The sequence below is a fragment of the Sordaria macrospora genome, chromosome 7 (genome assembly GCF_033870435.1).
Source record: "Sordaria macrospora chromosome 7, complete sequence".
In the NCBI taxonomy this organism is placed as follows: Eukaryota; Fungi; Ascomycota; class Sordariomycetes; order Sordariales; family Sordariaceae; genus Sordaria; species Sordaria macrospora.
In genome coordinates this window covers 1,417,958-1,441,908 of record NC_089377.1, presented here as the reverse complement: position 1 = coordinate 1,441,908, position 23,951 = coordinate 1,417,958, and the positions used below count along the sequence as shown (strand labels likewise).

Here is a 23,951-nt window from a genome sequence, read left to right as displayed (position 1 = left end):
GCATCCAGGCACAAATGGAACTGCCCGTGGACCCGACCTCAGGGCATGTTCGTTGTGTTCTGGAAAGGACAGGACAGGACAGAAAGAACGGAGCCTACCTCTACGGAGATGGATCACGGAGAACGCCTGCCAATGATAATTCACAATTCACAATACACACATGTACAAACCGGTCTTCAACTCTTGTCCGAGCACAAGGTCCCAAGGAAGCTATGGGGGAGTAGACGGAGCTGGGAGCCGCTGGAGGAGATGGGTTCATCAGTTGGAATTGATCTCGAACCATCTGTCAGATCATCAGATCAGATCACCGAACCGAACCGAATTGTTGCTGATCTGATCCTACTAATCAAGGGGTGAGTGAAGCGGAGCTTGCCATTTTCCCTTTTTTTTTTTTCTTTTTCCATTTTGAACTTGCATCCATTCAAGCGGTCGGTGATGCATGCAATCAGTCGCAGCGGCGGTCTGTTCTGTTCTGTTCTGTTCTGTTGAGCTGCTGTGGATTTACTACTTGGGTTGTCTTCTCCTGATTTTTTCCTCTTTTGATCTCTTGAATTTCTTTGATATAAAAACGTGTTGAAATCCTGTGAAACTGTTTGCTCTCTCAACAGACTGCGAAGATCTCGCAAATTATTCCAGATTATTCGGTTTTGATTTTCCAGCATCGGTCCACGGCAAATGCGACGCCCGATGGCCGACAGGATGCAGCCTGCGGGCGGGCATTCCCGTTCTGGGCGTTTCTGGGCATACACAATTGTACATGCAGTACATTGTCTTTTGTGATGTGCTGGGCGTGGGCGCGGGCGCGGGAAGGATTGATTGATTGATTGACATTTTCAATTTGGGGCGGATGCTGTGCCGTGAGGGTTTGGGGCCCGGGTGAAATCGTCTTGGCTTTCCTAGGCTGGCGAGGAGCTGGGTGAGGTGTGTTTTTCGCCAAGGCCAACGCAGGAAGTGGAAAGATCACTTTGTCCGAAGGGAGGCGCTTCGCAATGCTGATGCCATGTGCCACCCCGCTGAGCCATCCGGCTGAAATGCTTGTTGTCATTGCCGATTGAATGGATTTGCAACGGATGGATTGAATGTCACTGATCTGATTAGCATCTTGACCTCGGAACGGGTTTTGATTTGAGAGATCTAAGCCTCAATCCGTCAGGTTGACTAATACGGGGTTTAGCTGGGTACCCGTACGTACACGTGTATTTCGTATTGATCACCGACTGCCATTTTAAGATTATTCCCTCTCGCTGATTGGTCAGATTGAGCTGAAGAGTCTCGCCCACCTTCCACGAGCCGGGGCGGCCGAGCGTCGGGTTTGTCTCCGTTCCGGATCGACGAAGGGCGGATCTTCAACACGCTGCCACGCATCAACCCGGTGATTAAAGTTTATGTGCCATGGTTCCGGGGACACCGAGCAGCTCGAAAAAGAGTCCCTGCAGGGCTGAAGTTTAAAGTTTGTATGTATACGTACCTTACCTGGAGTCGTACATCTACAAAGACACGTGGGAAAAAGAGCCGCAACAACAACAGCGGTCCGGTACTGGCAGAGATCCCGGATGCGGTGCCGTCGTTGCCGTGCTTGCCGCTGGATATCCACTGCCCACTGTCTGCAATGGTGAACCCTATTTTACATAACACACCACACGCAAAACCATGCAACAAACTGCGCGATAAACGAAATATTTTGTTCAAGATGGGAGACTTGGATATATACAGCATGGTATTCATGAACAGAGGTGAGTTATCCTCAAAACTCCAGACCACCGGAAAGAGGAAATTCTTCAATCGAAAGGAAACCACGCAAACGCCGGCACATTCAGGGTATCACTACATCAAACCGAAACAAAACAAAACAAAAACCGCAAAGCCAACAGAAATCGAAACAAAGCAAAAGAAATGCGTCCGCAACGTCAACAAACCGGCGGAAGCTCAACATCTCGTGGGGGGTTCATCTCTCTTCGCACCCGGCGCACCCACTCCTCGCGGGACATCGCATGGCGTAAAGAAGGCCGCACTGCTAATAGAGCTCAGGATGTCTAACGCCGGCCCTGCCTCTTGCAGAACACCAGTCGCACTGAACAGGGAAAAAGCGGTCATGTCAGCAAAATACCGCTCGAAATTTCCGAGAGAAAGCAATATGGGAGAAAAACTCACAGTAACATGGTTCGAGCCCTCATTATGAATGAGACAGTAGCCTCCGCCGCAACGGTTGCACATGCGTTGAGTGTCGTTGATGCAATCACGGCACTGGCCAAAAAGAAAGAAGTGTCAGCAGGGATATACTCCGAAGCTAGTCAGTCAACCAGAGCGGGGGACATGGGAAATCGTCTTACATTCATGCCGCACTCCCAGCAACTCTTGTGTACACGAGCAAGATCAGCCATCTTAGCCCGCGAAGCTTCGCCATTAGGAACCGATGCCCAAGGCCCAACATAGCAGGTCTCGCACCACCACTTGTTGCAGCGATTGCAGTACCGGTCACGGATGCAGTCATAGCAGCGCGGGATGAAGCGGGCCTGTTCGCCCTTACTCCTGAACTGGGAAAGACGGGTATAGACCGACTGGCCCGTCGGACACATGGCAGACTTCAGGCTGACCGAGTGCATCGGCGGCGGGGCGAGCAAGGGAAACCGGCCGATATCCGTTGTCATCGTGCCACCTTCGCTTGCCCTCCTCTCGTAGGGATCACGCTCTGTTGGCGGTTCCTCGCCCCAGATCGTCCATCCCTCGGGAGCTGAGCCACAGCCGGCACAACCACCCAGACTGTGCGTGGCGATAGCGTGGATAGGAACGTCTTTCGATGCTGGGTTGCCTGCGGCATTCAGCGCCTCGATGTCCACTGTTCCCCACGCGCGAGAGTTCATGTGTCTGGGGCCAGTGCAGAGGACGGCGTCGAAGGCGATGATGCCGTGGCATGCGACCAGCGTGGACGCCCAGGCCGCCCATTGCTGAGTGTTTCCACTTAGGACTGGGAACTGAGCACCGCGCTTAGCATACCACGCCTCTGGCTCTTGGTCAGCTCCACCAGCACCGGCATCCCACAAAATTGATGGGCATGTCGAGGTCGGAGTAGAAGCTCCCGAACTGGTCAAAGCAGGACGTGCCGAATCCTTGGGCCCAAAAACGTAGAGGCCCTTCAAGCGCGGGGTTCCCTCGGGTCTGGATGGTCGGCACGCATACTGCAGGGTGGCACGCAGCTTTGCTTCGTTCATGTTCGCCACATGACGGATCGAGAGTATCTTAATCGAGTATGTCGGGTCGCTGATGATTTCGTGGACTAGCTCGGAGGTGACGGAGAGTCCGTCGAGGCAAAGGACTTGGACATGTCGGAGGATGTCTAGACTCCGAAGACTAGCGAAGATACAACGAAGGTGGCCCGAGTAGACGCTGTTCCGTTAATGAACATGTCAGCAGACGTTCGATTAGGCATGGTATTATTTGGAGGAGTGTGTTTACTCGTCTTCCGTCTGGTCTCCGTCTGGCTCGCCACCGCGAGGAGATTTGTCCCCGATGTACTGTGCCTTCCTGACAGTAGTAAGGTCCAAACGACTGAAGAGGTGAGGCGTGGAGTAGAGGATATATCGGAAGGTACGCGAGGTGGCAGCTAGATTCAAGACATCGTAGGAAGACAAGTAGGGAGTGGTATGGTTTAAGACCAACGAGTTGGCAAGAAGTTGGAGGAGGGCGTTGTGGCGGATCTCGTGAGGCAGGCTGGCGCTCTGTGTCATGGTTCCCGTATACGGTCTTTCAAAGGCAAAGCGAGGAGATGATGTACGTGCGGCAAGATGAAGGGTCGATAGGTAAGAACGAGAAGAAATAGAGCTCAGGTAGGGGAAGAAAGAAAGGTTTTAAAAACACCTCCTCCGAGCAGGGGAAGCAAGTTAAGGGTCTTGGACAAGAGTAGGGATGATGCATGTAAATATAGTGTTTAGTCTTGTGGGAGGGGTCTTTGGATCGGTCCGTTCAAGGGTCAAGGGGGAAGACTCGATGGGCGGCAGTTGCTATTCTGAGAGATGCTAACGCCAAGAGTGTCCAGTGGTACTTGGTGGTTCAAAGGCGCGTCGTTGACACGCTGTGAAACTGGGTTCGACTATCACGGAGCTCACAGCTGTCATCATCTGGATTGCATATAAGGTAGTGTGGGGTTGAGGAGTCGTAAACAAAGACGGGGATGTTGGAGGCGTAACTTGTCTCAAAGCTCGACGCCCTGTTTGACTTTGGGTACCAGTACCGCTGATCCGTCTTGTCTGTGCGTCAACCATCCGAGCCGCGGGGATCGACATGATAATCTTTGATAGCAGTGCGACACAAAGAGTCTCATTGGATTGACTGTTGGGATCAGATAAGGTGTTTGGTGAACTCGACTGCGACTTGGAGCGTATTGGATGGTACTGGATATTGGGGTCGTGAGGGATGGAGGTTGGGGTAGAACACCACCCGACGAGCCAAGGATTTATAATATAAAATACTCCAACATATTAACCGGCTTTAGCGCTGTGTCTAAGCGGGCAGCTTGTGCAAACCGTGGTTCATGTCCCCCCTTCTCCTCCACCTCCTGTGGAGGCTATTCTAGGGGTTTTGTGCTCCGTGACAGGTGGTTTTGTGCTGGGATGCTGCGACTCTGCGGCGAGATGGCCAGACGGGAGGTCATCAAGCCGGGGTGCCAGTAAAGTGGCCCTGCGTTGCAACGTGGGGTGTCCTTTTGATCCCAGTGGAAAAGCTGCCGAGTTGGAGTCGACGACATGCAGATGTGTACCGTCGACGTGGACACGTGGACACCCTTTTCTCCTAACAATATGGGATATCTGTGGGATGTCGAGCATAGAAAGAAGAAAAAGGAAATAGGAAGCGTAAAGAGACCCAACGGCAGCATGATGGTGTGAGACGACGTGCAGGAAAGCCGGGGAAGCTGGATATGGTTTTGGGGGAATAAGCTTTAGACCAATGCTGGAGCTAGAAATCTTATCGTACGTATAGGTACCTAGAATAGTCCGGTCATCTACTGGTTAGCGTCGTCTAAAGGAATGGTCTTGTTAACCCCCCGCGGACGGACTCAGACGACAAGTCCGGTAAAATGGCCTTTTGTCAAAAGAGAACACATCCTTCGTTAGTAATCTTATGGCTCGATCCCCGACGGACAACATTGCCGTCTTGGCCTTCATGCTGTACAAGTACGGCCCGGTGTCCGATGGCGGTGAACGGTCAACGGGATCCGGCTCGCTCAAGGCCATTTGGTACAAAATCCGAACCCTCCTCCTTCTGGCATTCTGGCGTGTGCACTCCGATGGTCGGTGGTTACGACGTGACATGGCGCCATCCGGATCTTCTTGAGACTCTGGCCGTCTCATTGTCACAGTTGGAGATTTGGCCGAGTTGCTTCCAGACTTCCCCGCCGTCGTGGCATCGCTCGAAGTCAAGCACTGAACCCCACTTTGCTTACCCTGGCTTGACTCCACTCTGTCCGCCGGCACGGGCAACCCTTAGAGGTGGGGCAAGGTAGCGCTGGAGATCATGCCGTCAGCGTCGCTTTCCCTTGCCTGCCAAAAAGCTCCCTTTGCTCTTGTCCATCTTCAATCCCTTTCCAATTTCTTTTCATCTTTCATCATGAAGTTCCACATCTTCGTCTACCCTTGCTAGTCTTTTTATCCGGACCTGTACTTCAGCTTGATGGTTAAGATTTTCATGATTCTAAAACCTAGATGAAGTAGCTGCTTTGATGAACAAGATCTCATCACTTGAGATTACCATTTTACACCCATTACGTAGATGTGCATGTACACTTTCAAGTACCTCCGGTTATGGAGACCAGCGCCGTTGGAGAGGATCATTAACAGCAATACAGTCTTTTGATTGGATAAACCTATGGCTGGAGTGGATGGAATCTCCAAGAAGCTTTCAGGCTTCTTCCGAATTGCGCAGCTCACCAATCTTCTCTGCTGACTTATCTAGTATTGGTAGAACGTAGTCGGAAAATTCATTCATTCATTCATTCTCTGTTGACTGAGCAAATCCGCCGCGATTCTTCCATCATACATCATCATCAACCTTCGCATCTGTGGCGCTTCTTGTCCGAAAGGATCTCAATAATTCAACCACCGTTCACACCGATCCGATTGCTGTCACCGCAACACAATATCTAATACAGCCATAATTTGCCGCAAACTCTATCTACACCGAAGCCCATACGTTCTGCATTTCCAACTCCAGAACACCGCTCCGCGATTCTTGCTCACCGTTCTAAAATCGAGCCCGTACGCCATTCGAACAGAGCGACAGGCGCACGCAATAACGGCACTCGACGAAATGACTGAACAATCGGTGCACCTGAACTGGTCGGCACCGTTCAATGTCGCCCACCCTTCGCGCATCGCCAGCAAAGACTTACAGGGCGACAAGATCCTTCTTCCGCAGTCTGCATTGGAGCAGCTCCTTTCCGCCTCGACGACCATCTCGACAACCCCTTCGAATCCCCATACCTTTACCGCCTTCGACCCTTACAATCCATACTCCGTCGCCGCCGCCCGTCGAGAGCGCTCCAATTTCCGTGAAACAACACAACAGCTACCGCATCCCTTGATGTTCCAGCTTGTCAACCAGAAAAACGGAAATTCGGTCTTTGCGGGTATTCGGGAGTTTTCGGCAAATGAAGGGGAGGTCGCTCTAAGCCCTTACCTTCTCGAAGCTTTGGGTATCCATGAGGATGACATCAAGGACACCTCGGCGCCAGCAGATGCACAGACGGAAGGGCCAGAGGTCGTCGACCTTACGCAGGACGATGCGATCAGCCAAATAACCGAGGGTTACCGAATCACAGTCAAGGCTAGGCAATTACCAAAGGGTACCTATGTACGGCTACGCCCATTAGAGGCCGGTTATAATCCAGACGACTGGAAGTCGTTACTCGAAAGACAGCTTCGCGCCAGCTACACTACCCTAACAAAGGACTCTATTCTCTCCGTTACGGGTGTTAAAGGAGAAGAGTTCCGTTTCCTCGTCGACAAATTCCAACCCGAGGGTAACGGCATATGTGTTGTGGACACAGATCTCGAGGTCGATATCGAACCACTTAACGAGGAACAAGCTCGTGAAACACTACGACAAGTTGCGGAAAAGTCGCAAAGAGCACCAGGGACCGAGGCTGGCAGTTCAGTTGGCCATGAGATAGACATCTGGAAAGATCTCCATGGGCAAGTTTTGGAAGGGGATTATGTTGACTATGCTCTACCCTCCTGGGACAAGTCACGCCCGCTTGCAATCGAGCTATCAATCGAAGATGATCAAGAGGTCGACCTCCTCATTAGCCCAAAGTCAAACCGACAACGAGCCCTACCCCGGGATTCCGAACACATCTTTGCCGAGTTTTCGTCGCCCAAAGACGGCGTTAAGCGCATTGTCATTCAGCCTACCAACGTCGAACTCGAGGGTGCGGAAAGCCTTTTGATAACTGTTTATGGCTCATCGATACCGGACCATCCTACTTCCATGATAACACCTCGACGCTTTACCCTCCGAGCCAAAGTCGAAGAGGCACAAGGTTCCGCAGCAGCGCCGGTTGATCTCGCGAGTTCGTCCTCAAAGAATGCCGACGAGGAACAGTGCAAGAACTGCCTGCAGTTCGTGCCAAAGCGGACGATCGTCTTGCACGAGAATTTCTGCCTCCGAAACAACATTGTTTGTCCTCAATGCAAAAATGTCTTCAAGAAATCATCAGAAGAGTGGACTGCCCATTGGCACTGCCCCACGCACCCGGAGGCATATGGCTCAACGCCATTTAGCAAGGCCAAGCACGATTACATCCAGCACACAACCCACACTTGCCCGTCTTGTGGGCCAAGTAGCCCATTTTCTTTCCCGTCTTTGACCGAACTTGCGCGCCACCGCACCACAGTGTGCCCTGGCAAACTTATCCTGTGCCAGTTCTGTCACCTTGAAGTGCCGCAGGAGGGAGACCCGCTTGATCCGGCTTCGGAAGCCGAGACCGTCATATCAGGCCTTACCGCCCATGAGCGGGCTGATGGTGCTCGCACGACCGACTGCCATCTCTGCGGAGCCATTGTCCGTCTGAGGGACATGGCTGCCCATGTAACCCACCATGAGCTGGACAAGGTTTCTCGCCCGAAGCCGGAGGTATGCAGAGATGAGCTCTGTGGACGGACTCTCCATGGTGTTGGTCCTCGCGGTCAAATCAACGGCGGAACCCGTATGGGCCAAGGCCCGGGTAACGACCTCGGCCTTTGCAGTCTGTGTTTCTCTCCGCTCTACGTTAGCATGCACGATCCTGAAGGAAAGGCTCTACGAAGGAGGATTGAGAGGCGCTACCTTGCCCAGCTGATGACAGGCTGTGGTAAGAAATGGTGCCAGAACGAGTGGTGCAAGACGGGCCGCGCCAACCAAGGACTGGAACCTCTGGGCTCGAGTGCTGCGGCTGCTCTACCTTTGGTAAAACCCCTGCTGGAGGATATCAGAGATCATTCGAATTCTATGCACTTCTGTGTCGATGAGGCATCTCAGCGCCGTAAGAAGACCGCTGAGATGTTGGCTGTGGAAGGTGTCTGGGAGCGTGAATGGTGCATTGCCGCACTCGAAGCCGAAGGTGGTGATCTTGCAAAGGCCAGAGGCTGGTTGACTGACTGGGCGCCGACAAAGTTCGGCAACTAATACGGTACGCATGTCAAACATACACGGTATCCTGGAGCACGGCGGCCGGTTGGCCTGGTGGAACGATACATCGGGCTTGAGCATAATAGACGAGTCGACTATTGATACCCTTCGATAGAGACACGACATCATTAGACGGCATCTAGGGAGATAATAGAGCAACAAGCTTCAATACTTGTTCATATTTCCCACATACAATATTTCACCATATCATTATGTTTCCTTTCCCATCAGCCATGTCGGGCTCCTGTTCTTGCCGCCATCGATCTTTGGGAAAGGGAAGTTGGGCTCAGTGTGACTATAGAATGTTGATGGACGTCAGCAACCAAGACTTAATATCGTTCTTGACCCGGCAACATACGCAGCAACTGCAGCCATCGCAGTTTGTGCAAGAACACGAAGTGCATCCACAGGGACTCATCTCGGCTTGGTGTATGAAGTATGGTACTGAGATGTTGGGATCTTTCAAGAGCTTGTCAGGTTTGATGATTTTGTTGAGTTCTTGAAGCAGATGAGATGCCTGATGCTAACACTTACTTCCGTGGGAGGATAAGCATTGGCTTTATACTTCTCGTACCCCAACATACCAATGACGAGAATGAGGAGAAGCCCCAAAATCCATTATCTATCGATTGCCTAATCTGGCCATTGATCACCTATCTACGATCACAAGATAGCTAACATCCAGTAACGTACACGAATGGGATCAGAGCACGAGCGCCTAGTTGGAGGTTTCGTGGGATGTCCGCATCTGCCAAGGACGCAAACAACAGTTTTGGGATGAACATGACGACCCATGATTATTTGGGAGGAACTAAGGCCGACGATTTGCGTCACGACTTGCTTATTGACCGGTTGACTTTACACTTCGATATGATAAGTCGTACGCCTCGTCGACTTCTATCGGCTACAACCTCGAACCTGCTGCTTCAAAGCCTTGACAGAAGTTTATCGATGTTCAATTAAGACCTCTTCCCCGCACCTCCCATCTGACTTGAACCGTGGGAAGTGTCCTTATCCGTGATAACCTCACCCAAACACAAGCTCAAAGGGCAGGAGACGCGATGATGCTCACGGAGATAAGCGGGATATCGAATAGCATGGTCGAGAAGCGTACCGATGATGCAACCTGAGATTTTGGAACAGCTCCTTGTTGATGCAACTCTGCGCTCAGGGACGGAGCCCTCATCGAAACCGCTGTGAAACGGCACAGTCTTGGCAGCGTGAACTCACCCGCGCCAGTAATAGTTACCCAGTCTTTCTACTTCCATGATGGTTTGTATTCACATCAACAAGAAATCTATTGATGACTTCTCTAAAGCCTAGTTTCAACATCGCAATCTCTTTTTATTCGAACAGAACCTATACGTAGGTAGTACTGTAGGTAGCAAAAGCTACCTGCACGCAACAGACAAGAAACATGCTTCAACCACGACTCCTCTTCTTCCTCCTTTCTTCACTCCTCACCTGGTCCTCACTCCCACCACCAGCAACCGCTCTCCCGCAACTCCCAACCGGCGCCGACCTCCTCCTCCAAGAAGACACCGGCCAAGTGAAGATCAACCCTTCATCAACATCCACCGCCAACGACGACGGCATCAACCTTCCCATCCGCGCCACCATCTTCTCCGGCGTCCCCGGCCCATCCCACTGCCGCGGCCACGTCCTCCTCCTCCTCCTCGTCAACCTGCCCCAACCAGCACCACCACCCCTCAACCCCGACAATAACAACACCCCCGTCACCATCACCCCCTCCACCTCACCGCAATGCTACAACATCCCCGGCGGCGATAGTCCAGCCGCAACCGCAACAGCATCAGCAGGCTGTGGCATCTTCCAAGCCAACAAATCCGCCGGGTGCGAAGCGCGCGTGTTCGCCGAGCCGAACTGCATCGGGTACTTGAACACGGTGGTCTTCATCCCCGAGGAGCGGGCGGTTGGCGGGGTCTGGAAGAGCGTGGAGGTGAGGTGTGGAGTTCCGGCTCCCAGCGACCCGGAGACGTTGGGGAAGCCGCCGCTGGCAGGAATGATGGGACAGGGCGGGATGAGGGTTAAGGAGGGTAAGAAAGCTGGGAGGAGGGGGAGGGGGTAGAGAAGGAGGAGGTAGAACTTGCCTGAAACCTTTGGACACTCGCCGAGTGTAAGCAGCATTGTTGAAGTATTTGAGAGCGCATCAGTTCAGTTACAGTGCATGGTCAATCGCTGAAGGATCCTTTTGATGGTACAAAACAAAACCCAAACTTGAGCTTGTGCGCGCCGTTTATAAATACGTAAAGGCGTGTTCGTTTACCTGTAGGCAGTAGCATAGTGACAGAAGCCTTTTTCTAGTGCGCAAAACGCCTTGGGTCAGGGTTAGAAGAGCTTCTCTTACAAGTACTGTACTACTGCAAGAACGAACACTGCCAGCCTAAGCCTCTCGAGCACCATGATATTTATTTCAAGTTTGGAGAAAGGAGCGTATAGCCGCGCGACGCATTGTCAACGAGGCCAGGTTCATAATGGTACGGTTAGAAGCAGTTTGATAACAATCGCACAGCCCGATTAGCTCAGCTGGTTAGAGCGTCGTACTAATATCTTCTTTGAGATATCAAGTCAATGCGAAGGTCAACAGTTCAATCCTGTTATTGGGCATATCTTTTTCCACTTTTTTGCAGCTTGATTATATAATAAATATCCTTATTTTTCTCCCATTTTTTCCACCATTTTCCTCTTTCTTTTATTTCATTATGCATTTCCTATTCTTTTTCGATTGTTGTCGTGTCAACAGCGCCCCTATGGCGCTCGCAGTTGAGGGGTGTCTATATATGGGTCGGGCAAGCGCGAGCCCAAAACCGGAGTCGAAGCATGAAATCTCCACGCCAGTCAAATGAAGAAGGAAGGAAGGAAGGAGGAGGATGTATTGAAAAAAACAAGCAAGACTGCCTAGATACACTTGTAACTTGAAACAAATCCAAGATGATTACTGAGCATCCACACCTTGACTACAAAGCACAAGATCCCAAGCCCAGTACCAGTTCCCGAGTCCCCATCCCGAACCATCAACGCCAAGAAGTCAAACTACCACCTCCTCCCAAACATATCACGTTGAAAACATGTCCGAAATCCCAGCCCAGAGATTGTCCGAAGAAACAATTAAACCATCAGTACTCGCCCTTCTTCTTCCTCTTCCTTCTCATCCCCATCTTCACTCTTTACCCCTTCCTAAGGAGCAACAGAAGCGTACAGCTTCGCATTATCAAACTCGGCGCTCGCGCACCCGTTCGGGCTCGGAATCTGATACTGCTTCGCACCCGTAATTCCCAAGTTGGTACCGCTCGTGAGGGTTGCATACGCGTTCTGGAACCAGACCTGGGTGAACTGGGCAAAACCGGCCAGGGCGGTGCCGTAGTAGGGCCGCTCGACGACCCAGTCGGCATCGACGCGAGCGAGGGTGGCGCCTGTGTAGATGTTGAAGCTTTGGGTGTAGCCGCGGCTGGTGTTTATGATTTTTCTGAAGCGTGGGGTTAGCTTGGGGTTTATGGAGAAAGGAGGGGGAACTGGAGGTGAAGGATAAAGGAAGGAGGACAGATGAAGAAGACTTGGGTCCGAAGCCTAGAGTTGAAAGATGGTGAAGCTGCCGTTGTTTGTTCAGTGTGTGAGAAGAACCGGGGAGTAAGGCATGTTTGTTCGCTGGTGCTGAGGTCGGGGCCAGCAATGATACGAATAAATCCTGCAAAATTGAAAAGAAATGAGATTTTATACTTACATGTTCGCTGCTGTGGCGGAGGTCGTGTTAATGGTGATATCAAACCAATCACCAGCAAAGACGGGAATATTGGCAATTGTGTAGGCACCACTGGGGACCCATTGCCACCAGACTTCGTTCCTGTTGGGCGAAAAACGTTAGTTCTGGCTGTTGAGAGATGACTGAGATGAAGATGAGGGCCACATACTCGACAATTCCCGTAGAGTTGTTGATCTGCGCACCACAAATGTCAGTGTCTTTCCTCTCTAGTATCTTGTCCAAACCTTCCATGAAAGCGAGAGCGATCCGAACTAAACACGGCAGCAGCAACTAACCTTACAAACCGTGCCAGCCTGCAGCAAAGCGGTAGTCCACGAATCACCATCAATGCCAATCCAGGCCGCTGCCGCCTGAGGATACGTCGTGATACCGGGCCGCTGGGTGCATGTGGGATGTTGAAAGCTACCATGGATGAGCTTAATCTGGTTGGTCGACGTGGTAGTCCTTACGGAACCACACCAGTTAGTACTCGTAGCGATTGGATTCGTCCTTCTAACCCGTCTCAAAGTCGTAGCTCCTATCTTCGGGTCACCCGCATCGACGGTACGGCTCCTAATGCGGCCAAGGGTACCTGGTTCGAACGGCCTGAGATTAATCTCGGACTGCGGCACTGGAACACCATTGTGTTCGGCTGTGGAGGTGAAGGAGAACTCGGCTAGGATTGGTTGGGATATTACGCCCAGAAGGAGAAGAGCTGTGCTGAGGAACTTCATGGTAAAGGTATATGCAGGAGCTTGTGAGGGCTCAATAGTTGTGATAAAGGTAGTCGCAAAGCTGCAACAAAAAGATATCTACAAGACTGGAGCAAGCCTTCTTGATGAGGTAAAACGGACTGGTGAATCACTGAAGACGACAGAAAGACTGTAAGGATTCCTCCTGCTTTATCTGTTTTCCCGACGACCAGAACACAAGGAAGTCGCGACTCTCACATGGGGCAGGAAATGGAAAGGGCCCCCTCGACCTTGCCCTTGCCAAGCCCATGCATCCACACAGTTCTTTCCCTCCCAGGGGAAGTTGAAGTCATATCCATCGAGGAAGAGCCTGCTCGTGTTCTACAATGGGCTGAGACCACAGCTACATCCCAGCAGCACAAAGGAGTGGCAAGACGACCAACGACCTTTCCTTTTTCAACTCAACGTCCTCAAGTCTTCAACCAACCAGGCTTCAGACATAGCAAAACCTGAGCCCCATTGTGCCAGGCGCCTACCCGCAGTGACTGTGAAGCAACTGTGATATTGAGAGACATCCTGAAGGATGGATGGTGGTGTCCATGCGTCGATCACATCCTCCTTCTGACTCAGGCGTTGTATTCGCCAATGCGTCCTCAGGGAACTGGTCATGCGAAGGGGGAAGGTGTAGTGGTTGTGAGGCACAAATGCCACGAGTTCGGTAGTATCTGACAGACTTGAATTATGTAATCCTGCCTCGGATGAAGTGTGTAGCCGGTCGAAGGCTGTGGTAAATGATGATGCCTGGGCAAAGTGAAGCACGGAGATGTCCGCCGTAGAGCACAGCAAAGTCGATGATCCCACGACGTTGAAGTCTTGGAGGAGCAAGCCACCGAAGCAGCCCCCGGCCGAATGTGAGTGCCAGGAGAGCTCCACACCCACCCCGAATGCCGGTTACAAGGGGGAGTTAGCTATCTCGCCGTGCTCGCCGTTGCAACAGTGATCCACACAGCTTCCCGTTACGGAGTCCGTTCACCCCAGTCTGGATCTGCGGAGGAGGTTGCCCGAATGGAGACTGATAGCACTCAGTCCGCATTCAAGACTTAAGATGGCAGGACTAAGGCCGAATATCTCGATGGCTTCCGTCGCCATGTGCCCGGGCGCTTAAAAGATGTTGAATTCACTGTGTCAAAGGCGCTAGTAGGAATGTCGGCTATGTATGCGCTTGCGTCAATGCTCAACGACATATCTGGTGATAATGAGGAACATACTGACCGAAAAGACCAACAATCTTGGTTTTCTGCATGTGCCTGGGTGGCCTCTTCCACATCCCCCACCTCCGTTACTAATGCCAGGAAGTTGTGAAGTGGAACACGAAAGTGACCTTTGGCCAGCGCCACTGTATTGCTGATTCCGGTGCCTGACTGCCTGACTGTGCCCTTATCCGCCAGGCGCCGATGGTGTAAGATGTCAGGCGGTGCACGCAGAACACTGTGGCTGCTTCGGACAAAACATGGCTTTTATCAGACGACTTGCCCGAGAGAAAGTTGGCTATCCCGTTGTCTTGTGTGACGTTCCGAATGGGAAAGTGACGACACCAAAGGGATGCTTTTGGCTGTATTCCCTGATATGCCTGCTCCTGATTGATTTTGTTTAGCTGCCATAAGAAAGTTCTTGGGTCATCACATATCTTACGACTTGCTTTATTCTGTGCTGAGTGTTGCGTTCCGCAGTCATGATACTCCAAGGGTATCATGGAAGGATGTATGGACTCGTTCAAAAACGGCCGTGATGAGCCATTCCACGGCACAACAACATTGAAAGTTGATGAGACATCGAGGAAGATTTGAGAAATTGTCGAATGTACGAGGTAACAGCGGCCCCCACGTAGCCTATATCATCCGGAGGACTATTGATGAGCTGCATCGCAGGCCGCCCGCTGCAACGGTGCAGCCGCAAAGGAGGTGCGCATGTGCATACCTCTACATCTTGACTTGGTGAGAGGACTGTTCAATGACAATGTACTCACAGGTCTACGTTGCGGTCGAAAGACTTCACGACCTGGTTTTCGGTGGCTTTTGAAGAGGGGAGATTTTCAATGATGTTCGGTAGCGAGACGAAGCGAGGAAGATGAGGTGGGAGTGGCTAAAGTGCGTACATGAACTATCAAGGGGGGTGGGAAACCGGGAGCCAGGGTAGGTAGCAACCGCAACGTGGGAAGCGCGTGATGCGCAGCATGCGCAGTGCAGGTACAGTGTCCGCCCTGCAACATCGGGTCTTGGCGGAAGTGACGAGCTTGAAAGTTGATGATCTGAGGAGGTGCAGAGGAAATGGCCATTCCTTTCGATATAAGTGCAGGGGTCATGAGTGATGGGAAAGAGCAGTTCAGCAAGCGCTATACTCAATCTGTTTGTTGGGGGCCATACAATCGAGGCTTCTTTCCGTCCATTGCTACCGTCAAGGTATAGGTAGGTATCCTCTTTGAACGCAGGAGACGCGGCTCCTTCCTTTCTCATATACCTTTAGTCACTTCCATGGTGACCTTCTTTGTCACTGCTGAGATGCAATGGAACACTTGGAATGTGTCCGAGGGCCAACAACTGATTCTGACATATGATGCAGGTATATGGCAAACAACGTGTCTACTTGTCCTTTGGAGTTTGGACTCCGAGGACAAAGCCACATCTATGACCTCTTCGTGGTTGCCTTCGCATCCATACCTCCTTCAGGTGAGCAAGGTGGCAGTCAATGAAACCAACAGCCTTGCTGGCCTCCCGCCCCGATACTTTTGTACTGTCGGTTATGAGCCTTATGGATATTGGATGGTCATTGGAATTCTGGTTCGGACCAGGGCTTTTGCCGTTGGCTTACATGTGTGCTGAAGGGCATAATTCGAATGTGTGATTGGCGTTACGGTTCAGTGACACTTGCTCAGCAAATCAGGGTCTTCGATTACCACCGTCAGCCTCCACGCCGCTGCGGCCAAGACAGTGACCGAGAAGCTTTTGCTTCGTATCTCATTTGGTGTAATGGCAAGAGAAAACCCCTTCCAGACCATGTGTTTCTTTCTGCCTTGAGGAACTTGGGTTATTGGTTGTCTGCTCGCAGCATCCAATGACATGCCCAATATTGTGACGTTATGTCAACTCGTCACCGATGGACTCGGAGATGCTCCGAGATGGTGGTGATAGTAAGACTGGAGTTGGCACGGAAGAAGGCAATATCACCCAGTCATGAGGCACATGAGAAGTTGTATTTGCACACTTTTGTTCCTGGTGGTTCGTTGTCTTGCCCCATTTCGATCCAACGCTCGCGCGGCTTCCTAGACGAGGATGGCCTTAGGAAACAAATCCCGATTCCCGAAGCCACCGGCGGCAATGACTGGGCATCGGGCTTGCCCGAGTTGGGTGAGGATGGGGTGTGATAGACTCCCAAAGAGGATACATTGTCACCTACTTGGAATCGGACTTGATGATTGGGTGATGGATGTCGCTCGGCGGCGGCCGTCTGCATATAGACGTTGCTCTGTGGCTGAATGTGGGACTCCTTCATCTAAGACATGACCATGTCGTGAGCCCTATGTCTTCTGATTAGGAGGTTTATACATATTCTGTATCAACCGTCAACATCTCAAACGTTTCCGTAGTCGGAGTGTGGTGAACTTTGGCACATCCGAAGTTTGGGTGTGCATTCGCTTTTTCTTTCCGCTATCGGAAACTTGATCGGCCCCATATGGAAGTGTGCTCATCACAGCAAGTTTTCCGCACGTGATTCGCTGAATGGAGTTGCCTCATATCAGAAAATCTGGCGTTCGAGGCGTGGAAATGTGGCGGACAACGATGGAGATATGGCCAAAACGGCTGGACCTGATGATGATGAAATGAGTTGGATGCTCGAGTCAGAGAGAGAGAGTCTGCTCATTGCGAAACCAAAACCAAAGATCCAAGATATCAAAAGCAAGGCTCGAAGTATCGTGCAACAAAGATTTGGGAGCGGAAATATGATGAACCGTGGAATAAAAAAGGAGTGTCGCCACTACAAGATGTGCGCAGAAGAAAAAGATTAGGATCAAGAAAAAAATTCAAAAAGAACCGATCCACCCAGGGGTCGAACCTGGAACCTCCTGATTCGTAGTCAGACGCTCTGCCATTGAGCCAGCGGACCTTTGAATAAAAACAAGATAGTAATGTAATTATAATATAGTCATAGTGCGTATTCCGTTACCGTAACCTCCTAAACCTCCACTCCAACACACAGAAAACATTAGAGAAAAAGAAAAAAAACAGCAAAGAATATCAACGTAATTGTATGAAAAATTTTTTTTTTGGAGATAATCGTATTCAAACGTAAACGTTAGTAAAAGGGTACATGACTGCTTTAAGAGCATTACTATTATTAATATAAAAAAAAAGCAAAAAGAAGTTTTCTATGGTCATTCGTGCGACGTGGGCCTGATTCGAACAGACGCTCCCGAAGGAACAAGATTTCTAGTCTTGCGCATTAGACCACTCTGCCACCACGCCAAGTGATTGATATTTGTTGGAAGTTAGTTTATGAGCTGGTTCTTATAAGCACCCTGTCCTATCTGTTATTCTAAGTTACTCAACTTTCTTTTTGACAGTAACTCAAAAAATATAATAAAAGAAATCCTCTATTTACATCGATTGTATATGTCAGAGTGCGTGTCTGGGCTGGCATGGGATGTACTTGATTGATATGTCAAATCTATGGTAGCCATGAAATGGATTCCCTTCGTGTCTTGGGGCATTATTTCTGAGATGATGTTGGTGCAAGGGATAGACATACAGAAAGACGGTTTTGTAATGAGGCGCCGCCGGTGCTAACCTATCTTTGCTCACATCGCCCCTCGAAGTTAATCAAGGGTCAGGATCTTTTGTTCCTTCGTTCAGTACTGACTTGGTGGATGCATCATCTTGAATTACTTGGCACTTCTGAGCATTACACCGATTTCATGTCTTTCTTCGCCGGAAGAGGCTAAAGCTTCTTGCGACCTGCCACCTTCCTTCCTCTCCGCAGCCAGTCCCTCAGGAGTGTGCATGCAGTGAGAAAAGGTGGCAGGCAGTGATAAGAAACGAGAGCTCCAAGTCACCACCACGCTCGGTAAAGTTGTGTTCGTTGCATGAATCAACGATGAAGGTCGAAGTCGAATGTTCAAGTTCCGAAAAAGAGCCGTCCCATTGTCATCCCCCGTCCAATGTTGTTGCCCTCCGGAGCGATCGATGAATCTGTAAGCAGTCAGTGGTAATGGCCTTCACGGTCTCGGCTGGCTTAAGGTTATCGCCTGTGTAGTCAGTCACAAAGGTAACAAGGAACAGAGAAGAAAAAAGAAAGAAGGGCAGATTGATTACGTGGGAAAGCCCCACTGGGCCTATGGATGAGAAGCCCCAAGTCCCCCCTTCCCCGGAGGGTTGAGGGTCAAAAACAACGAAAAGAGAAGGGGGAAAGGGGGGCCTTGGGTTGCGGAGCGAATGAACTGAGACGCCGCAGTTCAACCAGAAGTCTTGCCGAAGCGGCTTTGTTCATGCGCTTGCCGCTCTATGATAGTATACAGATATCTGCTGGGTAAGCACCGGCCCCAGGAGAGGGCCTAAAAGTTCAGTGATAAGAACTGAATGCATAAAGCAGAATGCGCTTTTCCATGGCAGGACGGGCTGCCATTTGGAAACGCAGATGCGCTGAAACAAGAAAAGTGGTACAGGGGGAAAAGAAGTCTTCGAGCCGTCGTCGGGCATATCAAGAAGGGTATCGTATGCTTCCATGGCCATTGATACCAGAGCCCCGATCTGCGTCGCTCAGTTGCCGCCGCAGTTGGATGCAGATATTCCGTATTCGGCGAACGCCATATACACCAAATTTCTCCGTGTTTGCATGGCCATCAACCGATCGTAATGAAACATGAGTTCTGTCGGATGTGCCTGAGTACATCGGGAACACCGAATCTAGCAGAGATATTCGTGCGTCAGAACTCATGGCATAATGCTTACCACCTAGTGTCTCCGAGGACCGGCTGGACCATTAGGCGCTGCCAGCTTCTCCAAATGGGCTCGCTGGTTTCGAAAAGACGAGTAGTTGCCTGCCAGGATGACCTCCAAGATGCTGGCATTGCGCCTATCGGGTGACTGAGCTAGCTGCACCATGCGTTCTGCGAGCATTTCATAGGCTTGCTTGAAAAGCGCCGCGATTGTGGGTGTATTGCTAGATCCGCCAGCAATGTCGTTCTCCGAGTTGTTGGGGTCAATGATTGAAAATCGGTCATAGTTCTTATATGCAAAAGTGTTGATCTTGTGCTGTTCAAAGTGTCAGCTAAAGAGAATGCATGGCATACAACGACAGGTACTTACCTTGGGAACGTATTTGGGCGGATTCAGGCAAATGGCCGTGGTCCGGTAGTTGAACTTGTTACCATAAAGGTCAAAGAAATGCATTAAGAGGTCCCCAACGTTATGGTTAGGATCCATCGATCCGCTTTGTACTTGGGGCATCAACTGAAGCATGCTGGTGACCAAGCAGGTGACAGTGAAGCCTCCGATACCGCCGTTGACCGGTTCGTTCAAGCCCCTCATGCAGAGGAAATGCTTGATCAAGGTGACCAGAACAGGCATGACAGGGAACTGGTCCCTCCAGGCATGGAACGTCTTGATAGCCTGCAAGCCCGTGTCGTTCTCGAAGGACACATCAATCTTGAGGCCTGTCCTGGAGTCAACCCACTTGACCAGCGGCACTTTGGCAAACGCAATGATCTCGACCTCGTTCTGGAAAGCAAGTTTCTGTTGCTTGAGGGCGTCACTGAGCCTGTACATGGTCCGTCTGGTATCATACTTGGCCCGATAGTTCCTCTTGTACTGGTCAGAGCAGAGTACCATATCCATATCACCGGTAGGCAGGTAAAGTCCGGACGGGAACGATCCGAATGGATAAACCCCGGCATCAGGGAAGGTGCTGCGAACAAACCTGTTGATTTCGTCGAGCACCTCCTGACGAATACGTTTCTCGAAAGCACGAGGCTTGATATACTCGTAGAAATCGATGATCTCTTTGTGCAGCCAATGGCCCATGGTGAGACTTGCCGAATGATCTTCGGCATCCCTCATCCAGGGGCAGGACTCCTGGTTGGCAATTGCCCGCCACTCGGGCTGGATTTTTCCACCCACGGGCGCCCTGGTTGCCTTCTTGAGTCTAGCATGAGGCAACTTGATCTCGTCGTCGTGGGTACGCTTCCTGCTACCCAAAGCAGAAGGAGTGGGATCATCGAAAGTAGGACGAGTCTTGGGTAGGTTCCTGGGCGGGTTCCTGGGTGCCGTAGGAACCGGAGCCGAGTCCTGTTCGCCATCAGTGCCTGTGAGATCGATAGTCCCTGCCTCGGACTTCTTGTCCTCAGACTGCTTGTCATCAGGCTTCTTGGAAGGCTGCTTGGCCTTTGAATCCTCGCTTGCGGGCTTGACGGGAACAAGGGAAAGGGGATCACGAGCTGATTTGCCAGTGGGCTTCACCTCCTCGATAATCTCAATGTCACTGTCGCTATCAGAGTTAAACATGATGATTTCGTCCAGGTCGTTGGGGAGCGCGGTCTTGGTTTCGGCAGCGGTTTGCACACGGGCCTTTCTGATCATCTGCACAACATCCTTGGTCTTGCGCTCCCGGGCACCCTCGGGAGGAAGTGCAGTGTAGGGGTCTGGGTTGGACCACTTGGGAGTGTTGTTGTCGCTGGCTGACTGGTCAAGCGTAGTACGGGCACGCTTGGTCGACGGCTCAGCATCTTCATCGGCCTCGTCTCCAGAGATGTCCATCTCCGCCTCATCACTATCAGACAGTTCATCGACATTCCGGTAAAGCACGCCCGTCTCGGGGTTGTAAAGGGCCTCCTCGTTTCCAGACTCGTGGGTACCGCTCAGCAGCTCGCGCTCGGCTGCAACAAAAGGACGCCACGGTTTCTTAAAACCCCCGTGATGACCAGCGCCACGGCCGCCTCGTCCACGATAGTTAGGTCCTCCTCTTCCACCGTGGCGACGATCACCTCTCGGAGAGTGGGCTCTGCGGTCATTGTAGGACTGCCTGTTATCGTTGGGACGGTAGTTGTCATAGTTCGAGTTGCTGACTCCCGGCGGCTTCTCTACTCTAAATGAGAAATCGCCTTGAGGAGGTCGATAAGTGTCGCGGTCTCTTCCACCACCACCGCCGCCGCCGCCACCACCGCCGCCGTTGTTGCGGTTGGAGTAGTTGTCGTTGGGACGGTAGGATGTCGGCTGGGGAGGTCGGGCAGGGAGACCATGAGGGCCATTCGGCGCGCGTTGTTGGTAGCTGTTGCGGTCGTCGCGGTGGTCATTTCCGCGACGTCGACTGCCGCCATTGCCGCCGCCGCCGTTGCCGTTCTGGTATCGTTGTGACATGCTAAAACTAGCAGTTGTTGGTTTATGCGATACTGACCAAGATAAATGGCATCGAGTTAGTGCTCGGTGTCGGAGCACAAGGCTATGATGTTGATTCCACAAGGGAACTAGGATGCGCTGGGGGGTGGAAATGGTGGTCAACTTGTCTCTTTTTAAAAGAAGTCAAGAGGTAAAACTTGTGTGGGGCAGCATTTGTAGAGTGGTCGGGTCGGTTTGCGGAGTTGACGGGACGGGACTGGAGTGTGCTTCAGTTCTCAACAAGTGAATGACGGGAAGACAGGCCCTGGGCTGTTCCCAGTCGAGATTTCCACAAGGCAGCCCGGTGCGCTGTGTGTGCGGTTTTGGGGCGTGCAGTGGCAGGGCCGGCGCGGCAGGTTCCGTTTTCGCACTCTGTCGGGCGGGTCAGTCTTTTGCGGTTGCGGGTGATGAAATGCCAAGAGACGGGAACACCATGTCGAAGTGACACTAATAACCCTTATCGTTCCCCCTATCAGCTGGTCTCCATACAATTTCCAGGACAGCGTCACTAACAATTAACATCGCTCTCCCGACAACAACCGCGACGCGACTCTTCGACATACTGTACTTTACAGGTTCCAACAAAGCTGCGCATTAACTACCAGAGGTACAGCTGTTGTGACTCATTGCTGTAATGGCAGGAGGAGGAGGAGGGGCGAGAAAGTCCCGGGCGGCGGGGCCGGTACCCCTGACGACGACACTGGTCCTCGACAACGGCGCCGACACCATCAAGGCCGGGTTTGTCTCTGACGATAAAAGCGACGACAAACCTCGAATTATTCCAAACTGCCTCGCACGAGATCGCCACAGAAAGATATACGTCGGTTCAGAGCTTGAAAAATGCAAGGACTTCAGCGAGATGGCCTTCAGGCGCCCCGTCGAGAAGGGCTTCATCGTCAACTGGGAGGCCCAGAAAGAGATCTGGGATCGCGAGTTCTTCGACGATAAAGCTCCGAATAAATGCAATCCATCAGAGACTAGGCTCATTCTCACAGAGCAGCCAAATTCGTTACCTTCACTCCAAACACACTGTGACCAGATAGTCTTTGAGGAGTATGGCTTTGCGAGCTACTACCGTGGAGTGGGTATGTGGGATCCTAGAGAACTGGTTTTTGGAATTAGAAAAGATAAGGGTGCTGACCTTGCTTGCTAGGTCCTGTCTTTAACGCATACCGTGATATTCAATCGATCTCCCGAACACCTCAAGTCAGTATAGACAGTCCAGCCGAAGTCATCCTTCTCATCGACACGGGTTACTCTCACACTACCGTGACACCTATCCTTCAAGGCCGACCGCTACATCCGGCCATACGAAGACTTGATGTGGGCGGCAAGCTCATGACCAACTACCTCACCAGGTTACTATCCGTCCGCCACTTCGACATGCGCAACGAACCATACATCGTGAACGAGATGAAAGAAGCAGTCTGCTACACATCCCTGGACTTCAAGGGAGACATGGAAAAGACGTGGAAAGGAACACGCGGTGAAAAGAGAGAGGACTACGTGGGCGGTGCTGGCATCGCCAAGGACTACGTTCTTCCCGACTCCCACACGCGCTTCCATGGTGTTGTCCGGGACTACGAGCCAGGTGTCTCGGCGCGCGCCCGCAAGACCATTGTATCCACAGAGGACGTCCTGACGCTACGGAACGAGCGTTTTGTTGTCCCAGAGCTCCTTTTCAACCCTTCTGATATCGGCATTCGGCAACCTGGCATCGCCGACTTGGTCAAACAGTCCCTCTTGGCCTTGCCCATTGGGCTGTGGCCTGGCCTCCTGGCTAATATTGTGGTTGTGGGAGGAAACAGTCTCTCTGAAGGATTCTGTCAGCGCTTGCAGACGGAGATTCTCAAGCGGTTCCCCGATGAATGCAGGGTCAGAGTTGCCCGCCCGGAAGACCCCATCACCAGCACATGGTTGGGAGCTGCCAACTTTGCCAAACACGAACATGCTAGTAGACTCGAGGTCACCAAGCAAGAGTATGAGGAACACGGAGCTGCTTGGGTAGCAAGAAAGTTCGCTGCTGGGCTCGGGCTAGACTCTTGAGCATTTGCTTAGAGTCTCTCATTATCACTTTTCAAGCTCCGAAGGGTTCGAGAACCCAAAGCGATTGACAAGTTAACCAAGGCTTACATTGAACAGGAAGCGGCTTGAAGGAAAACCCAGAAATCAATGACCTGGGTCGTCTAGCGCGCCAGACAGTCCATTCTTGCTAGTCTTGTGAACTTCGAGTGCTGCGCACTCTGTTAACAGGCGCCGATTAATGCGGAATCCTACCGTGCCATGCCACTAGACAAAGTCTCGAAGGACTTGATCCAGAGACTAGGTGTTGATTACGGCTGATATACTCTACGGGCGAACTCTGCAACTGATCTCAGCTCGCTACAGTTCTGCGCGGTAAATCTGGTGTCGAAGTTC

General features: G+C 51.5%; 7 protein-coding genes and 3 non-coding genes across 10 annotated transcripts; 4 read left to right on the top strand and 6 right to left on the bottom strand.

Moving 5' to 3' along the window:
* Positions 1-2,240: 2,240 nt before the first annotated feature.
* On the bottom strand, positions 2,241-4,306 carry SMAC4_03294 (uncharacterized protein). Its single transcript, XM_066089920.1, has 2 exons — positions 3,454-4,306; positions 2,241-3,384 (listed from the first exon to the last, which is right to left on the bottom strand). The coding sequence occupies exons 1-2, from the start codon at positions 3,723-3,725 to the stop codon at positions 2,292-2,294; spliced, it is 1,365 nt and encodes a 454-aa protein (XP_065947714.1). The 5' UTR covers positions 3,726-4,306; the 3' UTR covers positions 2,241-2,291.
* Positions 4,307-6,001: 1,695 nt separating this feature from the next.
* On the top strand, positions 6,002-8,655 carry SMAC4_03295 (uncharacterized protein; the record flags this gene model as incomplete). Its single annotated transcript, XM_003352929.2, has 1 exon — positions 6,002-8,655. Exon 1 carries the CDS (start codon positions 6,301-6,303, stop codon positions 8,653-8,655), a length of 2,355 nt encoding a protein of 784 aa, XP_003352977.1. The 5' UTR covers positions 6,002-6,300.
* Positions 8,656-8,729: 74 nt separating this feature from the next.
* On the bottom strand, positions 8,730-9,175 carry SMAC4_14079 (uncharacterized protein). The gene is made up of 2 exons (XM_024655455.2): positions 9,017-9,175; positions 8,730-8,953 (listed from the first exon to the last, which is right to left on the bottom strand). The coding sequence occupies exons 1-2, from the start codon at positions 9,060-9,062 to the stop codon at positions 8,886-8,888; spliced, it is 114 nt and encodes a 37-aa protein (XP_024511341.2). The 5' UTR covers positions 9,063-9,175; the 3' UTR covers positions 8,730-8,885.
* A 900-nt stretch (positions 9,176-10,075) lies between these two features.
* On the top strand, positions 10,076-10,747 carry SMAC4_03296 (uncharacterized protein; the record flags this gene model as incomplete). The annotated part of the gene is made up of 1 exon (XM_003352930.1): positions 10,076-10,747. The coding sequence occupies one exon, from the start codon at positions 10,076-10,078 to the stop codon at positions 10,745-10,747; it is 672 nt and encodes a 223-aa protein (XP_003352978.1).
* A 443-nt stretch (positions 10,748-11,190) lies between these two features.
* On the top strand, positions 11,191-11,286 carry SMAC4_14078. The gene is made up of 2 exons: positions 11,191-11,228; positions 11,251-11,286. It is a non-coding gene; the product is annotated as a tRNA-Ile (tRNA).
* A 9-nt stretch (positions 11,287-11,295) lies between these two features.
* SMAC4_03297 (uncharacterized protein) lies at positions 11,296-15,847 on the bottom strand. Its single transcript, XM_003352931.2, has 4 exons — positions 12,715-15,847; positions 12,588-12,613; positions 12,401-12,520; positions 11,296-12,145 (listed from the first exon to the last, which is right to left on the bottom strand). Exons 1-4 carry the CDS (start codon positions 13,150-13,152, stop codon positions 11,857-11,859), a joined length of 873 nt encoding a protein of 290 aa, XP_003352979.1. The 5' UTR covers positions 13,153-15,847; the 3' UTR covers positions 11,296-11,856.
* Positions 15,848-17,199: 1,352 nt separating this feature from the next.
* On the bottom strand, positions 17,200-17,271 carry SMAC4_14077. The gene has a single exon. It is a non-coding gene; the product is annotated as a tRNA-Arg (tRNA).
* Positions 17,272-17,548: 277 nt separating this feature from the next.
* Positions 17,549-17,630, bottom strand: SMAC4_14076. Its single transcript has one exon. It is a non-coding gene; the product is annotated as a tRNA-Ser (tRNA).
* An 823-nt stretch (positions 17,631-18,453) lies between these two features.
* Positions 18,454-21,680, bottom strand: SMAC4_03298 (uncharacterized protein). The gene is made up of 2 exons (XM_003352932.2): positions 19,470-21,680; positions 18,454-19,415 (listed from the first exon to the last, which is right to left on the bottom strand). The coding sequence occupies exons 1-2, from the start codon at positions 21,513-21,515 to the stop codon at positions 19,116-19,118; spliced, it is 2,346 nt and encodes a 781-aa protein (XP_003352980.1). The 5' UTR covers positions 21,516-21,680; the 3' UTR covers positions 18,454-19,115.
* A 385-nt stretch (positions 21,681-22,065) lies between these two features.
* On the top strand, positions 22,066-23,767 carry SMAC4_03299 (uncharacterized protein). The gene is made up of 2 exons (XM_003352933.2): positions 22,066-22,618; positions 22,687-23,767. The coding sequence occupies exons 1-2, from the start codon at positions 22,168-22,170 to the stop codon at positions 23,577-23,579; spliced, it is 1,344 nt and encodes a 447-aa protein (XP_003352981.1). The 5' UTR covers positions 22,066-22,167; the 3' UTR covers positions 23,580-23,767.
* Positions 23,768-23,951: the final 184 nt, after the last annotated feature.